The following is a 16,629-nucleotide window of genomic DNA, read 5'->3' as shown; positions in this document are numbered from 1 at the left end:
ACTGAGTGCCCACTGTGGAGCAGGCCCCGAGCAAGACATGGCAGACGCAGCAGTGACGTAAAGAGCTTGGAGCTCACTTCCTTGTGATTCTCACTAGTTGAAATGTGAAGGAAGAGAAGGAGCCAGCCAGAGAGGGAGGTGGGAAGAACGTTCTGGCTAGAAGGAACGGCAAGTGCCAAGGCTGTGAGGTGGGGACACCAGGTCAGCCTGTACGGCCGGAGCCAGGCCGTGAGGTCAGAGGTCAGAAGGGACAGACGCACCAAGCTCTGGTATTTACGTGTGTAAACACACATGACAGTGCCATGTCAGGGGCTTCCCTGGTGGCGCAGTGGTTAAGAAGCCGCCTGCCAACGCAGGGGACACGGGTTCGAGCCCTGGTCCAGGAAGATCCCACATGCCTCGGAGCAACTAAGCCCGTGTGCCACAACTCCTGACCCTGCGCTCTAGAACCAGCGAGCCACAACTACTGAGCCTGCGTGCCTAGAGCCCGTGCTCCGCAATAAGAGGAGCCACCGCAATGAGAAGGCCGCTAGCCACAACTAGAGAAAGTCCGCGTGCAGCAACGAAGACCCAACGCAGCCAAAAAAAATTAAAAAAAAAAATTGCCATTTCAACGCTTTGTAAGTGTACAGTTCAGTGGCAGTAAGTACATTCATGATGTTGTGCACCTATCACAATTGCCTAGTTCCCAAATGAAACCTGTGAAGACAGAGAAGAAGAGCAGAGTGATGCAGCTACAAGGCTTCCCCAGGAAGTGGCTTTCGGGGTGACACCTGAAGGTCAGAGGGAGAATCGGGAGCAAGCGCGGAGTTTGGGAAGTGAAGCGGCGGTAAGGATGGCTGTCTGCAGGCGGGTGCCTGCAAGGGGTGGTGGTCTGGCTGGACCTCCTACACACTGCTTCACCCCTTGAGCCCTGTCTGCAAAGCCAGGATATAGGCAGTTTCCAGTGGTCCAGGATTGGAAAGGGTGAGATGCCGTGAAGGGTGGACAAGGAACCCAGGGGATGACGCTGGCCCACTGGGAGGCAGAGTCAGGATGTGCCCCTGTCCTGCCACTCACCTCCGGACAGGCTGGCTCCTTGGAGAGGGCCTCGAGGAAGGGTTCTGGCCTGGCCTTGCCCTCCTGTATGCCCACTCTGGCCCGGCCAGTCCCAGGATGCTCCCGTGCACTTCCCTGAGTTTGCCTGAGCCTGATTTCCAGGTGAACCTGCCCGCACAGATGCTGTTCTGAAACAGTTGCCAGGGTCTAGTGAAGGGACCATACCAGGGGCAACCGGAGGACCCAACCCATCCCGAGCAAGCTGTCCAGCAACCTCTAGGCATCTCCCACCACTCTTCCTGTCACTTCTCCCGGTGTGTCTGTCTGCCTCCGGGCCTTTGCACTTGTTTCTGCCCTGAACGGTTCTTCCCTCAGGTGTTTGGGGGCAGCCCCGAGGCAAGTCCACTCCTACACTCTTTACCATCACCTACTTGCTGTGACTGTCTGGCCCTCGACAGCCCCGCGTCTGCCCGGGCAGGGGTGGGCGGCCAGGGTAGGTATGGATCATCTCTACCCCACACAACCCAGTGATTTTGGGGCCCAGCGCAGAGAGCGGGAGGGGGCATGGAAAGTACTCAACAAACATCACTAAAGGGTTCCGCACCTCAGCTTGGGCGCTGCCAGCCACCAACTTTCCCTCCCAATTGTCGGAGGAAGGAGGCGAGGGTCTGCAGCCCAGGCCTCGGGGGGAGGGGCTGAGCCGGGGCGGGCCAGTCAGTGGCGGGGAGGGGCATCGCGCGGTCCGGGCGGGGGGCGCTCCGGCGGCTGAAGGGGCGGGGCGGGGCGGGGCCCGGATTTGGGGGCCGCACTCGAGCTGGAACAAAGGCAGGCGCGGAGACAATAGGCCCGAGTTCCCCCAGGCCCTGCGGGAACTAGAGCAGCGCCGGACGCACTTCCACCACGGCCACCTACACCGCGTGTGGGCGCCTAGGGGAGCTGGGGTGGGGGAGGCTGCGCCCCGCTCCCCTGAAGCTTTTGCGCGGTCGAGCCAGCGGGAGGCGGAGTGGGGCCTGGGGGCTGGACGTGCCGGCCCTCCAGATTCTCTGCATCCTCTCAAAGCTGCCGCCCAAGCCTCCCCCTGGACTGGCAACCGCAGGACTGAGGAGCCCTGTACAGGGACGAAGGACCACCCCAGGCAGAGGCTCCAAGGCACCCATGCCTCAAGTATTCTCTGTGCCTAGTGACTTCAGAGAGGATCCCCTCCCACAGGCCCCACTCCCACCTCCGACGGGATCCCCTCCCACTGATCCTGCTTTCCTCTCCGTCAGGACCCCTCCTCCGCCAGCTCCAGCCTTAGGCCCTGCTTCCCTCCTTCTCAGCTCAGGACTCCTCTCTCCCCACGGACCCTGCCCCACCCCCAGGATTCTCCTCACAGACTCTGCTTCTCCCTCAGACAGGATTCCCACAAATAGACCGTGTTTCTCTCGGATAGGATTCCTCCTCCAGGCCTAGCTTCCCCCATCTGACAGAATTCTCACCAGACACTCTACGTCCTTCCTCAGACGGGAACACCCTCCCCGCACGCAGATCCTGCTCCCCACTGAGGCAGGCTTCCCCTCCCTACAGATCCTGCCTCCGCCCACAGATGGATCGCCCCACGCAGACCCTGCTTCCGCCTCAGAATTTCCCCACTGTTGCGGTTCAGTTCGCCCGCTTGAAGAGCATTAAGGGCAGCGCATTGGCGGGCTAAAAGATGGCAAGGAGCGCTTGCAGGGCCAGGCGGGATTTCAGTCTCGGTGTTCTGAACCCCGTGGGATCTATTTGATTTAGTCAGGTTTCAATGTTTCTCATGTTAAACAATAAAAAGGTTAAAACCCCAAAGTCAGCGTCTCGGTTTAGAAGAGTACTTCCTCCACGGGATGGGGACCCTTCGCCCCTCTCCCCGGGCCCAGCATCTTCCCTAGCTCTCGGCCCCGCCCCCTCTAGGGAACGCTAGTCGACGCAGCAACTGGAGACCTCCCCAGGCGGCCAAAGGGGCGGGGATCGAGGTGGAAGAACGGACTGCCGGCGCGCGTGCGGAGTAAGCGGCCTGGAGCAGGGACTACAATAACGGGCGCGAGCCCGGCCGGTGACCAGGCTGCGGCGGCGGCGACGCAGATGCCCCGCCCCTGCCGCACGAGCGGCGCTGCGGGTGGTGGAGGCGAGGGTGGGAGGAGCCCGCTCAGGCGCGTGCGTACTCATGGCCTCCCCCGCCGCGGCCCGCCCCGGCCCCGCCCCCGGGCGAGAGGCGCCCAGTGCGCGTGCGCGACGGCGTCGGCGCCAGTTATTTCTGTCCCGCCCCCCAGCCGCGGCTCTTTCTGCGAGCGGGCGCGCGGTCGAGCTGTTGTGTGCGTGCCGCGTGGCGCTGGTCTCGGTCCCCGCTGAGAAGGAAGCGCGGGCGGCGGCGGAGGCAGGAGAGCGGGCAGCGGCCGGCCGGGCCTCGGCAGCGCCCCGCGCGCAGCGGGCGGCGACCTAGGCGGCGCGTGGCGGCGCTAGGCCTCGCGGCGGCAGCGGCCCAGCCTTTGGCGGCGAGCGCGTCTGCGCCTGCGCGGCGGGCCCCGCGCCCCTCCTCCCCCCCTGGGCGCCCCCGGCGGCGTGTGAATGGCGGCCTCGGCGGCGGCGGCCTCGGCGGCGGCAGCGGCTGCCTCTGGCAGCCCGGGCCCGGGAGAGGGCTCGGCGGGCGCCGAGAAGCGCGCCGCCGCCTCCTCGGCCACGGCCTCGGCCGCGGCCTCGGCCGCGGCGTCCGCATCGGCATCGTCGCCCGCGGGGGGCGGCGGCGAGGCGCTGGAACTGCTGGAGCACTGCGGCGTGTGCCGGGAGCGCCTGCGGCCCGAGAGGGAACCGCGCCTGTTACCCTGCCTGCACTCGGCCTGCAGCGCCTGCCTCGGGCCCGCGGCGCCTGCCGCCGCCAACAGCTCAGGGGACGGAGGTGCGGCGGGCGACGGCGCTGGTGAGTGCGGTGGGGCCGGGGGCGGCCCCTCCCCCACCCGCAGCCTTTGCTCCTGACGAGGCTCGGGGACTGGGGGTCTGTTCCCAGCGTGACGATGGCGGGGGTCGCCTGGGCGAGAGGATGGGGACCCGAAGAGTGGCCGGAACGTGTGTGGGCAGTGGGCTGTGGGCCGGGCACTGAGATGGGGCGACTGTTTAAAGTTCGGTAAAAGAAGGGTTTGGTTCTTCCTCCGGAGGGTCGGGTCGGCTCGGCTTGGCACGGGATGGAGTTTGGGGCCCAGTGGGGGGATGCGCTCACCACGCGTTGGTTTTGTTTCTTCGTGTTCTTCGTAGTGGTGGACTGTCCAGTATGTAAGCAGCAGTGTTTCTCCAAAGATATTGTGGAGAATTACTTCATGCGCGACAGTGGCAGCAAGGCTGCCACCGATTCCCAGGATGCGAATCAGGTATGTCTCGCCCAAGCAAGCCCCAGGAGGTGTCTGGCCATGAGTAGGGGTCACTAGCCCAGAGCGTGGTACCAGCTCCAGGCTTTACTCTCCCCGTAGTAGAAAGCTTAGGGCAGGTTGTCTGGGCTAAGTAAAGGCCCCGCCTTTCTTCATGTCGTATTTCCTGGTTCTAAATGCACATTTGTTTGGTGGTTCTGTCTCTTCTGACTCTGCCTTTGCTCAGCAGTGCTGCACTAGCTGTGAGGATAATGCCCCGGCCACCAGTTACTGTGTGGAGTGCTCTGAGCCGCTGTGTGAGACGTGTGTGGAGGCGCACCAGCGGGTGAAGTACACCAAGGACCACACTGTGCGTTCCACTGGTACGCAGCGTGCCGGGGGCTGCGCTTGCTGGTCTTCTCTGTGTGCCTTCAGTTGGTTATGGTGGTACTTGCAGATGGTGGGAGGGTCTCAGGGAGTTTCTCTACGGGGTACCAGCTGAAGGGCCTGAGGGCAGAACTCAAAACGGGGGAGGCTGGGGCCCTGGTGGGCAGTCTCTGCAGGTCCAGTGGCCGGGGAAAAGCCACAGGCAGGGAGTCGGGGGAGTTCACAGGGGATCTCATGGTGCCGCAGCGGGTGTATAGAGGGCTTGAGGAAGCTCATCAGGGACCCCCCACCCCCACCCACCCAGGCAGGGGATAGGCCTCCAATGGTAGAGAGATCGGCATGTATGGACGGGGAAATGCAGGGTGTTTGGGGAATGATGTGAGGGACCTCCTGGACCAGAGGTTCCCTGGCACCTGTTTTAAGCCTTTGTAGGGGAAAGTGAGGTCTTTGGGCCTTTGTGTCTTAACAAGCTGGTAGGGTCATCAGACTATCACCAGTGAGTGCTGGGAGTGTTCTTATCGTTGGGTCCCAGGTATTTCACAGCCTAGCTCGGTATTTCCAGCCTTTGCTGTGGAAGTGCTGGAAGTGCTGTGGAGAGGGCCTTGCGCTTGGTTTTTGGCCCAGAACTCCCCATGAGTGGCGTTTTGGTAGTCACGCTGTGGCTCCGCCAGCCCAGAGAACAGTTTTGATGGGAAAACTTGGATAGAGATAGAGCTGGTTCCTGTGGGGCATGAGGAGCCAGGAGAGAAGGGCAGGGGTCTCCAGGGGGTCCCGGGTTCCAGGCAAAGGTCAGGGTGCAAGAGCGGGCAATATTTAGAGGAGCTGAGGCTCGGCTCCTTTGTATCAAAATGTTCCTGTGTCTCACACTGGGCTGGTGTAGTAACGAGACATGATAGGGCTCGGGGAGGAGCGAAGGAAGGATGTTCCCGGTTTTCTAGTGGCAGCAGCCTCGGCGGGTGCTGGGGGGTCAGCGTGGGGTATTAGCCTTTGGGGAGTGTTGCTCTGAGCAGTAGGACCCTTTTCCCGGCACAGGGGCCTGACACCTCTCTGAGGGTCCTGGTCTGATATCGCATCTCTCCAGCCTGAGAAGGCTTTGCAGGTTCCCCCGTGGGTTGTTAAGATGGTGGGGTCTCCTTTTACCAGAGAAGAGAGGGGAGGTCACCAGGCATGGCTTATGAGGAAGAAGTATCTGACGGCCTCTTGAAGCCCTGATTTGCTTTTTGTCTGAGCCGGAAAGCAAATGTGTGTGCTGGGATGCCCCAGTAGCCAGAATCCACTCCCCTGCTGGACAGAATCCTCTGTGAGTGGAGGAGAAAGGGACCCCAGTGGTGGATGGGGGCAGGGCTTCAGAGGTGGAGGAGCTTTCTTGAGTGTCCACCTGGCGGAAGTTTCAGCAGAGGGAACAGCGGGGAGGTCTCTCCTGGCAGAGGCCGTCAGTCTTAGGCTTTAAGCTGTCACCTCCAGAAGCTGAAGGGAGAGGGTTGCGACCCTCTTGGTCAGGCTGAGGGCAGAGGGTTTTGAGAGCAAGGATCTTGGCTCCTCCCTGTCCACTGCTGTAGGCCCTCTGGGTTCTTCCGGCACATAGCCCAGCCCAGGGTTGCAGGACAGGCAGGAAGTGAGGCCCTGATCTCTGTCTGCTCCTCCAGTTGGAGGTGGTGAGGATGAGCTCCCGCTTCATATATTCCCATTCCCCAGGACCAGCCAAGTCGAGGGACGGTGAGCGCACGGTGTATTGCAACGTGCACAAGCATGAGCCCCTTGTGCTGTTTTGCGAGAGTTGCGACACCCTCACCTGCAGGGACTGCCAGCTCAACGCCCACAAGGACCACCAGTGAGTCCTGAGGCTTGGTGGGTGGGTGCTGCCTGTTCCCACGCCGGGCGCCCGGGTCCACCTCTGTCTGCCCTCAGGTACCAGTTCCTGGAGGATGCTGTGAGGAACCAGCGCAAGCTCCTGGCCTCGCTGGTGAAGCGCCTCGGGGACAAGCACGCGACCTTGCAGAAGAACACCAAGGAGGTTCGCAGCTCGTAAGTGTGGATGCCCGTGCTGTGCTGGGGCGGGGCTGGGGGTGGCCCTGGGTGAGTACCTGCCTGAGTGGCCCTGACCTCACTCTGCTACCCAGGATCCGCCAAGTGTCTGACGTACAGAAGCGCGTGCAGGTGGACGTGAAGATGGCCATCCTGCAGATCATGAAGGAACTGAACAAGCGGGGCCGTGTGCTGGTTAACGACGCCCAGGTACCCCCTGCGTGGTCCTCCTCCGTTGGCAGCTCACTGGGCCTCAAGTGGAATCGTCCTGGGGTTTGGCGCCCTCTGCTGGCTGCTGGCGCCTTCCTGGGCGGGGAGAGGTTCTGGTGGCTGTCCTCCCTGACCCCACGTGCCCTCCGCCTGCAGAAGGTGACCGAGGGGCAGCAGGAGCGCCTGGAGCGCCAGCACTGGACCATGACCAAGATCCAGAAGCACCAGGAACACATCCTGCGCTTTGCCTCATGGGCTCTGGAGAGTGACAACACCACTGCTCTGCTGCTGTCCAAGAAGCTGGTGTGTGCTGGTGGGCACCCAGGTGGTGGGTTCCAGGTAGGCGCCTCCCAAGACCCTGCAGCCCTGTTCGCTGCCCGTGTGCTCATGTACTGCCCACCCCCAGATCTACTTCCAGCTGCACCGGGCCCTCAAGATGATCGTGGACCCCGTGGAGCCCCACGGTGAGATGAAGTTCCAGTGGGACCTCAATGCCTGGACCAAGAGCGCAGAGGCCTTTGGTGGGTTTTTGTCTTTCTCTTGCTGCACCCTGCCATCCCAGGCACTGCACTTTCTTACACTGTTTTACTTCTTTACTGCAGGCAAGATCGTGGCAGAACGTCCTGGCACCAACTCCACAGGCCCTGCACCCATGGCCCCTCCTCGGGCTCCAGGGCCTTTGAGCAAGCAGGGCTCTGGCAGCAGCCAGGTGAGCCAGGGAGGGGACCATAGTGGGAGAAAAGAGGCACAGGGTCCTGTGGGAAACCTGTCCACTGAGGTCTGCTTGCTCTGCCCACAGCCCATGGAGGTGCAGGAAGGCTATGGCTTCGGGTCAGGTGAGTGATTCTGCCCCCCCAGTAGGTGGGAGAGCTGCAGTGCCCTCGGTCCACCCCAACCTGTTTTCTGTGTTCCGAGCAGATGACCCTTACTCGAGTGCAGAGCCCCACGTGTCAGGGGTGAAGCGGTGAGTGTGGCTGCCCCTTGGTGGTTATAGGGACAGGGTGGCCATAGGGGTGGGGTGCTCACACCAAGCCACGCCCACAGGTCCCGCTCAAGTGATGGTGAGGTGAGTGGCCTCATGCGTAAGGTGCCACGGGTGAGCCTCGAACGCCTGGACTTGGACCTCACGGCTGACAGCCAGCCACCAGTCTTCAAGGTCTTCCCGGGCAGCACCACTGAGGATTACAACCTCATCGTCATTGAGCGAGGTGCTGCGGCTGTTGCTGCTGGACAGCCTGGGACTGCGCCCCCAGGGGCCCCTGGTGCCCCGCCCCTGCCTGGCATGGCCATCGTCAAGGTGAGCCTGCCCAAGTGGCTGTGGCTGGGAAATGAAGATCTACTGCCCAGGCCGGCACCCCACTGAACACCCCTCACCTCCTCACAGGAGGAAGAAACAGAGGCTGCTATTGGAGCCCCGCCTGCTGCCACCGAGGGCCCCGAGACCAAACCTGTGTTGGTGGCCCTGGCGGAGGGCCCCGGTGCCGAGGGCCCCCGCCTGGCTTCACCCAGCGGCAGCACAAGCTCAGGCCTGGAGGTGGTGGCTCCAGAGGGCACCTCAGCCCCAGCTGGTGGCCCAGGTGCCCTGGATGACAGTGCCACCATCTGCCGTGTCTGCCAGAAGCCAGGTGACCTGGTCATGTGCAACCAGTGCGAGTTCTGCTTCCACCTGGACTGCCACCTGCCTGCCCTGCAGGATGTGCCAGGGTGCGCGGCTGTGTGGGGCCTGTGGGGTGGAGGGCCGGGCCAGGTCCCGTGCAGCCCCTCACGGTCCGTTCCCTCAGGGAGGAGTGGAGCTGCTCTCTCTGCCACGTGCTGCCCGACCTGAAGGAGGAGGATGGCAGCCTCAACCTGGACGGGGGTGACGGCGCTGGCGTGGTGGCCAAGCTCTCGCCAGCCAACCAGCAGGTGAGCGTGGGGCCCACTCCCTTGGTTTGGCCAGCAGCACCCCAAGTCCCGTATGACTCTGATGTTCCCGTAATGCCTGCAGAAGTGTGAGCGAGTCCTGCTGGCCCTCTTCTGCCATGAGCCCTGCCGGCCCCTGCACCAGCTGGCTACTGACTCCACCTTCTCCCTGGTGAGTTCTGGGACTTGGGAGGGTGGGAGGTGCAGGGGCTGTTGGGCCTCACCTTCAGCCTGTGGCCTCCGCTTGAAGGATCAGCCCGGCGGCACCCTGGACTTGACGCTGATTCGAGCCCGTCTCCAGGAGAAGCTGTCGCCCCCCTACAGCTCCCCCCAGGAGTTTGCCCAGGATGTGGGCCGCATGTTCAAGCAATTCAACAAGCTGACAGAGGTGAGCCTGTTGGGGTGGGGATGGGTTGGGGAGGGGAGGCTGGGGGCAGAGAGGTGGGCGACCTAGGACCCATCCACGGTAATATGCCCGGCAGGACAAGGCCGACGTGCAGTCCATCATTGGCCTGCAGCGCTTCTTTGAGACTCGCATGAACGAAGCCTTTGGTGACACCAAGTTCTCCGCTGTTCTGGTGGAGCCCCCGCCGCTGAGCCTGCCCGGTGCTGGCCTGAGCGCCCAGGACCTGTCCAGTGGCCCTGGTGACGGCCCCTGAGGCTGGGCAGCCCCCGAGCCGCTCCAACCTGGCTCTGTTCTCTGTTCTGTCCTGTCACCCCCTCTTCTCTTCCCTCTTCTCCTCCCTCCGGTGGCCTGGTCCCCACTCCTTGGTGGCCCACACCCCAGCCCCTCACGATATGGTTTTTACTTCTGTGGATTTAATAAAAACTTCACCCGTTACTCAGGCCTTGGTTGGTGGCGGCAGTGGTCCTGGGGGCCTGGTCTCTGGCTGTTACCGATCCCTCACCAAGCCCTGTTGGGCCAGATCGGGGTGGGGCACTTGTCTCCAGCCACCTGGGTGTGCAGGGAGTGGGGAGCAGCATCCCTCCTGGGCCCTTTGCGAGCTGGGGAGTGTCTGGTGGGTAGGAGGGTCACCTGGTAGGTAGGCAGACCTAGGCTAATCTGCGGGCAGGCAGGGTGAATCCCCAGGTAGGTGCTGCACTGCAGCTCATTCTCCCCGAGAGCTTCCTGGGCTGGTATGGAACCGTTTCTCGCAACCAGCTCATCGGAGTGAGCTGGGTGGGCTGGGCTAAGCGGAGTTGGGCACCGTATTCCTGGGGGACAGGCCTGGACTCCTGGGATGCTACCAGTGTGTCTGGGGAGCCTGCCGCCTTGGGGGTGCTGGACCAGTGTCTGCTGCTCGTTTTCACGTCCCAAGCCCTGAAGACGGGTGGGCTTGGTCTGTCCACTCGCGCCAAAACGAGAAAACCTCCAGCCCTCTGTCTTATACCCCAACTAATCTGGCACGCGTTACCAAGCCCTGCCTGAGCAACTCCTGTCAGCCCTGTCACTGGACGACTCCCTAACCCAGCCTGCCTCACGTCAGGCCACTCACACAGGCCCAAGACTAGTGGCCAACTTCTTTTATTGCAGAAGGTACAATGAAAATGCCGGGCCCTCCGCTGGCTCCCTAGGGTGGCCGGGGGCGTGCGTGTGTGCGTGCGCAGTCAGTCCCTTCGAAGGTTCTTGAGCCGCTCCTCCAGGTCTGCGTCTGCATCGACTAGGGCGGAGGCTGCGGCCTCTGCTTTCTTCCCGCTGGCGGCCACACTGAGGGAGCCTCCGGTGGAGGGGAGGTCTGCAGAGAAGGGGGGTTAGGAAGAGAGCCCCTGCGGAAAGGAGTCATGCTGGGAGAGGGAGGGTCTGCGCGGTGGCTGAGCTGCGCGCAGGACAGGGCCCAGGGTCTGGACACTCACTTGACAGCTCATCCGTCAGGCTCAACCCCAGCTCGTCCAGGACCTGGGCTACAACAGCGTCACTAGGTTAAAAAAAAAAAGAACTATGAGGGCCAGGCACCCGGAGGGCCAGGCATCCGCCCCCGCCCTCCCTCCTGCCTCCTGTCTCCAAACCTCTCCTCTTCATCGTCCTCGTCACCCATGGCGTCATCAATGGCGTCGTTCATCATCTCCTCCTTCATGTCCATAATCTCCGCCTGCCGCTCGAACTCCATCATGATCTTCTGGATCTGGGGCAGCTTCAGCTGGAAGTGGGAGGAGGGTGAGTCTGGCCCCTGCGGTTAGCGGGGTAGCGGGGGGGGGGGGGGTCGGGAGAGGCGCACCTGTCTGTTCATGGTGCCCATGGCCTTGGTGACGCCCTTCATGGCTTGTGCCATCGAGTTGTTGGACTTGAGTGTCTGGATCTTGAGGGACACAGCCTGGATGTTGGCCCGCATCAACACAAACTTTCGCACGTACCGCCTCGTGCGCACCAGGTCTCTTGCCATGATACGCACAGCGTCCTGCGAAGGGGACAGAGGTGGCAGGGAGCCAGCGTTGGGAGTATGCTCACTGCCACTCCACCATGCCCACTGAGGCTTTCAGGGGCTCCTATGTGCCTGCCCCCAGTGGACCCTGTTCCCTCTCGCCCTCGTGCCTCTTGGGTCACCACTCCTCCGCGGAGTGGAGTGCACAGACGCCTCCGCGGGCAGAAATGAGAGGAAGAAAGGTGGGGCCACCTTTGAGGGGTTCTTTTCTCTCCACGTCTGTAGAGTCAACACCCATTCCTGAATTTCTCTCCTGGCCAAAGAACGTGTGTCTTCCTCCACCTCACACAGGCCCTCACCTCAAGAACAGAATCCTGATTCACACAGGAACACATCCAAACCTCACCGTTTCACTTCCTCCCCAGAGCTCTTCCTTGCTTTGCCCAGCCCAGGAAATGGCACGTCAACCCAGCTGCTCAGGCCAAAACTCTTGCACGTCGAAGGTGCTGCTCCCCAGCAGTTCAGGCTGTGCCCATCTCTTTGCTCACTTGCCCCCAGGGCCAGTGCATCCCATGCCACGTGGGCTCCCACGGTGGCCCACGATTCCCAGCGCTCTGGCCCACGTCCACTCCTCTGAGCTCACCCGTCGCTCTCTCGTGGAGCATCTGCTGTTCTACCTGCCACTTGCATCTTCACGGGCTCACCCTCTTCGTTACTCAACGTTTGGCTCTGATACCACCTCCACAGAGGCAGCCTTTTGGACCCTGAAACTAGGGAAAGCCCCACTCAACCCTTCGTTTCCCTAGAAGCACTTCCCTGTTGGTGCTCAGCCTGTCCAGTTCGCTGCAGCCCCAGTGTCTGAACGAGCAACAGCACTGGCCTGTGTCCCAGGCTGTGCCCAATCGAGCTTACCATCTGGCCCTGCTTGGCCATTTTCTTGATGTCTGCAATGATTTTCTTCTCCTGGGTCTCTAGCTTCTGTCGCTCACGGTCCAGCTCTCGCATGGCGCGGTTCAGGGCGCGCTGGTTCTGCCGCAGCAGCTCCTCCGGTGTCTTCCGGCGCCCAAACAGCAGGTCCATGGCCGCAGGAGCCCACCGGCAGGTCTGGGGCAAGTGCAGAGTGGTGTGAGGCCCAACACGAGGGCATGAGGCAGAGTGGGGTCACACTGTGCGTGGGCAGGGACAGGTGGGGGCTCCCAAGACGGAAGGGGCTGAGCAGGGAGAAAAGGCGTGAACGGAAGGCCACGAGAGTGGAGTCCGGAACTTGGGTAGCCCCAGGGACGTGAGTGGGGACGACGTGCCCACCCCAACCCCTCCTCCATCGCAGTGCCCCCACAGAGGTTCAAGGCTTCCATCTCGTCCTGCAGACCCTGCGATGAGGCCCTAGCGTGTCCGGTGGACTGAGACTGGAGATGGCCGTGTGTGGGCGGACGGGGGTAGGGGGCACTTGGAACCCTGAGCGCCAAGGACAGGGCACTTGGGGGGGGGGTCCCTGACAGGAGGAGGTGGAGGCTGTGAGTGCTAGAAACAGGGTGGATGGGAAGCTGACAGCGTATGGGTGGAATTCGGTTTGGGGCGGGGGTCCTAAATGCTGAGGGAATCTGGGTGCGGAGAATAAGGTTGGGGGGCGTTGTGGACTACTGTACAGAGGGAGGGATGCTAAGTGTTGGGGTGCCTTGTTCACGCAGGAAAGCCTGGGGGGCCATTCGGGGTGTTGACCACTGAAGGCAAGACAGCATGGGGTCCTCTGATGATAAGGCCGGGTCCCAGGGAGGGGCGAGGCCCTCGTACGCCGCCGCCCACGCGCCCACCCGGGGCCCGCGCCCCAGTAGGGGCCACTCACCGGAGTTGCGACAGGGACTCGCTTCCGTTTCCGGGTCACCCTCTTCTCGCTGGGAGCCCCGGAGCGCCCACCAACGACAGGCCCTCGGTTCTGTCGCGTCGGCGGTCGCCGCCGTTTCCGGATTAAACCACCCGACGTCACACGCCCCGCCGGCGCCCGGAATGCTGGGCGGGGACAAGAGCGCGCGTGCGCACGCGCCGGGGGAACCAGGCCGGCCCCAGGCGCATGCGCACCAGCTTCCGTGTCCCTGCCGCAGACTCGGTGTTCCACAGGTTCAAGTCCAGCCTAAGGGAGCCGAGCCACGGCCGGAGTCCTGGTCCTTGCGGGGTTGGCGCCCTTCCGGGCGCCTTCCGCGCAGCCACCCGGAGGCCCTGCACCCCACCGCGTCACCCACTGTAGGGCCCAGCTCATCTCAGGGACCCAGAACTCTCCTTGATGTTTCTGGACCTCAGGCACCCGGTGGCACCAGGCAGCATTCTCCTCGTAAGGCCCTCCCATGGCAGAAGGGGGCAGAACAGGAGATGGATGGTGCGGACTTTCTTGTATGTTGACTTACTGGCCAGGAAGCCTGTGGTTACTGGATCCTGCCCCTCCTTTGTTCCGGAGTGGGATTCATCCCACCCTGCCCGAGGCCTGGGGCTTGGTCCCCTCACGACTCCCAGGGCTGCCCCAGGCACTGGGCAGCCTGCTGACGCGGGGGCGGGGGGGCCCCTAATGCCACCTGTGAGCACACAACTCCTACCACGCTTGCCGCAGGAGCCCTGGTGGACATCACCTGCCCCTCCCACCCCACAAAAGGAAGAGGCAGAGGCCGTGCGGTAACATTCCCCTTTAATAGCCTGGCGGGACCTCCAGTGGTGCAGGGGTGGGGTGCCGGGTACCCAGCCACCCCTGGCCTCCCACCCCAGAGCCCAGATTAGGGGGGCTGGATAGCACTCAGCGTGGGGCTAGACAAGCCAATTCATTTCCCATCGCTGAGCGGGTCGGGGGAGGCAGCGCCGACCTCAATCACATGGTGGTTTAAAAAAAAAAAAAACTAGGAGCGGGTGGCAGGGAGGGGTGGCAGGTCAGGGCATGGGATTCCCCCACCGGCTGCCCCATGCCCCCCCCACCTGTGGCCCCCAATAAATATTTGCAGGGGACGCCGGGGCTGGTGGCCCTGGCAGGGGTGGGTATGCGCCGACCCTATTTCAGGCAGCGCTCGAAGTAGGTGGAGCCGATGTAGCCACCCCGCATGGAGCGCTGCACGTTCTGCTCAAACAGCCTCCGGTTGTTCTGCAGGACCTCGGCGGCTTCCTTGTTCAGTGGGTCTTCAGGGTTGGGCTCCTGTGGCCGGTATGGGTGGGGGTCAACAAGCCCCAGGGGCAGAAGGCCAACCTCCCCCGGCCCCAGCGCCCCCGTCCCTACTCACCAAGAAGAGATACTGCAGGCCATAAATTATGGAGTTTATCGTAAGGACTGGCTTCCAGTCCTCTCTGTGGGCAGAGAACATCACGATCAGGGGCTGGTGAGTGGGCAGCCGCCACAGGCCCTGCTGGGACTGGACAGGTCAGGGCCAGGGCACGGGACAGTGCGGATGGGAGACGCTAGCGGGAGGGTGCAGAGGAGGACAGACCATGGAGAAAGCCAAGGTCAAGCCACGAGGAACACACACCACAAGGGGTGAGGAATGGACAGAGACCGGTGTAGTGCAAGGCCATGAAGGGTGCCTGGCAGGCAGGGCTGGGGAGAGCTGTGGAGGGCTAGTGCCCTCACCTGAGGATGTTGAGGCAGACGTTGCCCTCGAGGTCAATGTTGGGGTGATAAACCATCGTCTCACACTTCACCTTGGGGGGGTCATGCGGGTAACCCTGGCCCACCTGGCTCCAGGAAAAGAGAGGGGAGGTGGATAGGTGCCCCAGCAGTGCCTGGCCGGGGCCTCAGCTGTTGCTTCCTCAGCCCAGAGAGCCACCCCGGCCCACCGAGACTCACCTTAAAACTGAACACAAACTTCCCGCTCTTGTAGAAGCCCTGTGAAGGAAGAAAAGAGGAGTTGGGATCCCATCCAGCAAGGCCTGGCAGGTGAACCAGGTATCCCTACTTGAGGTGGGGCCATCCGCTGTGCCTGGGAGTCCAGCTGAGTGTGCCCTCACCTCATCAGGACAGATAACCAGCTTGAAGTTGAGGAGGTCGTCTGGATCTGAGAAGCTGATGTCGCACGTCTTGGGCAGATTAAGCTCGTTTATGTCTAGGTTTTCACAGCAGAAAAGGGAAACAGAGAGAAAGGAAGAGGGAGAGAGAGGAGGGTGTTCAGAGCAGGTGCAGGTACCAGCAGAGCCTCCAAAGCCTCCTCCAGGACCCCGGCTCTGTCCTGGGCAGTGGGACACATCCCCAACCCTCTCCCTGCTCTTTCTGCTCCCCAGTCTCCAGGCAGGCTCTTCTCGATCTACAGAACACCACAAACACACATGTTCAATTGTGACTGTGCTTGAGCTCCTGGCCCAGGGTAAGTTCCAACTCTTCTGAATCCACAGCCCTAAGTCCCAGCACCCAACAACAGCGGGGTCCCCCCCAACCCAGCTCCTAAATGCCCCCACTCCCATGTGCCCTCCAAGAGCCTCCGACTACCCCACACCCAGGATCCCTGGCCATAACCCCCACCTTCTAGAGGAGTCCCCAATTATCTGCCCAAACTCAAAGACCTTATTCCCCCTCCACACCCTAAATCATCCCCCCACCAATCCCTGGTCCCCACGATCCATATAGTCCTCTTCCTGCCTATCATCCCAAACCCAGGTTCCCATCTGACCCCCAGATCTGTTAGTTCCCAGCCCTCCTACCTTACGCTGTTCTGACTATAAGATTTCCAGCATCTCCAGCACCATGGCCTAAACCCAATCCTACTCCTATCTCTAATCTCTGGCACCCACTGTCCCTCCCTCCTCCTCCTGTCACCCTAAACCCCAAATTGCCATGTGACGCCCCCCCCAGACCCACGAAACCCAGGCCCACGCCTGACTCTGATTCCCACTGACCCCAGCATAATACACTAAATCTCCCACTCGGATTCTCAATCCTCGGCCCCCACTATCCATCTCTCCTCTGCCTTTCACCCAGGCTCCCGTCTGACCCCCCAGGCTCTCGAGTTCCCGATCCCCCCACTACACTGCCACCCTCAGGTTCTCAGGCCCTAATGTCAGACATCTGGCTTTCCAAATACCTTCAGTGCGCCATCCTCGGCCCCGCACTTGACCACTTCAGTGACTACTCCTCCACCCCTGATCCCTCAATCCCCAGGCCCTGATCTCCGATCCCCACATCCGCGGCCCCCCCCATTTCTGACACCTCTGACCCCTGGCGACCGCACTACCCCAAGCCAGGCCCTGACCTCCGACCTCCACCCCCATCCCGACTCCTTACCCTTCTGGATCCGCAGCTGCGCCGCCGACGCCTTCTTGCTGCTGCCCTTGGTGCCGCCCGCCGACTCCTCCTCCTTCTTCTGCTGCTTCAGCGAGAACAGCTTGATCATCCTGCC

The 16,629-nt window shown here is 62.3% G+C and overlaps 3 protein-coding genes across 3 annotated transcripts; 1 reads left to right on the top strand and 2 right to left on the bottom strand.

Moving 5' to 3' along the window:
• The first annotated feature begins 3,311 nt into the window (after positions 1 to 3,311).
• Positions 3,312 to 9,753, top strand: TRIM28 (tripartite motif containing 28). The gene is made up of 17 exons (XM_060084040.1): positions 3,312 to 3,967; positions 4,300 to 4,412; positions 4,639 to 4,771; positions 6,471 to 6,606; positions 6,684 to 6,800; positions 6,896 to 7,010; positions 7,167 to 7,313; positions 7,417 to 7,531; positions 7,613 to 7,719; positions 7,810 to 7,846; positions 7,929 to 7,974; positions 8,055 to 8,307; positions 8,395 to 8,714; positions 8,792 to 8,915; positions 8,998 to 9,084; positions 9,163 to 9,300; positions 9,395 to 9,753. The coding sequence occupies exons 1-17, from the start codon at positions 3,619 to 3,621 to the stop codon at positions 9,569 to 9,571; spliced, it is 2,514 nt and encodes an 837-aa protein (XP_059940023.1). The 5' UTR covers positions 3,312 to 3,618; the 3' UTR covers positions 9,572 to 9,753.
• Positions 9,754 to 10,421: 668 nt separating this feature from the next.
• On the bottom strand, positions 10,422 to 13,342 carry CHMP2A (charged multivesicular body protein 2A). Its single transcript, XM_060084085.1, is given in 7 exon segments — positions 10,422 to 10,648; positions 10,767 to 10,828; positions 10,920 to 11,050; positions 11,129 to 11,308; positions 12,185 to 12,376; positions 13,116 to 13,319; positions 13,322 to 13,342. Coding segments are annotated over 7 exon segments (918 nt in total). The 3' UTR covers positions 10,422 to 10,520.
• Positions 13,343 to 13,929: 587 nt separating this feature from the next.
• UBE2M (ubiquitin conjugating enzyme E2 M) lies at positions 13,930 to 16,629 on the bottom strand. The gene is made up of 6 exons (XM_060084088.1): positions 16,515 to 16,629; positions 15,248 to 15,342; positions 15,087 to 15,125; positions 14,871 to 14,974; positions 14,527 to 14,590; positions 13,930 to 14,441 (listed from the first exon to the last, which is right to left on the bottom strand). Exons 1-6 carry the CDS (start codon positions 16,621 to 16,623, stop codon positions 14,301 to 14,303), a joined length of 552 nt encoding a protein of 183 aa, XP_059940071.1. The 5' UTR covers positions 16,624 to 16,629; the 3' UTR covers positions 13,930 to 14,300.

Source organism: Mesoplodon densirostris, chromosome 19 (genome assembly GCF_025265405.1).
Source record: "Mesoplodon densirostris isolate mMesDen1 chromosome 19, mMesDen1 primary haplotype, whole genome shotgun sequence".
In the NCBI taxonomy this organism is placed as follows: domain Eukaryota; kingdom Metazoa; phylum Chordata; class Mammalia; order Artiodactyla; family Ziphiidae; genus Mesoplodon; species Mesoplodon densirostris.
The sequence above is the reverse complement of the archived record's forward strand: the minus strand, read 5'-3'. Positions and strand labels throughout refer to the sequence as shown.

Excerpts from the sequence above, each read along its gene's own strand:
- UBE2M (XM_060084088.1), bottom strand. The coding sequence starts at position 16,623 with ATGATCAAGCTGTTCTCGCTGAAGCAGCAGAAGAAGGAGGAGGAGTCG. Across the intron at positions 14,591-14,870 it reads GTCTGCCTCAACATCCTCAG|AGAGGACTGGAAGCCAGTCC; the intron begins GTGAGGGCACTA and ends CTCTGCCCACAG. Across the intron at positions 14,442-14,526 it reads GCCTGCAGTATCTCTTCTTG|GAGCCCAACCCTGAAGACCC; the intron begins GTGAGTAGGGAC and ends TACCGGCCACAG.
- TRIM28 (XM_060084040.1), top strand. The coding sequence starts at position 3,619 with ATGGCGGCCTCGGCGGCGGCGGCCTCGGCGGCGGCAGCGGCTGCCTCT. Across the intron at positions 7,975-8,054 it reads CACGTGTCAGGGGTGAAGCG|GTCCCGCTCAAGTGATGGTG; the intron begins GTGAGTGTGGCT and ends CCACGCCCACAG. Across the intron at positions 9,085-9,162 it reads CTGACTCCACCTTCTCCCTG|GATCAGCCCGGCGGCACCCT; the intron begins GTGAGTTCTGGG and ends CTCCGCTTGAAG.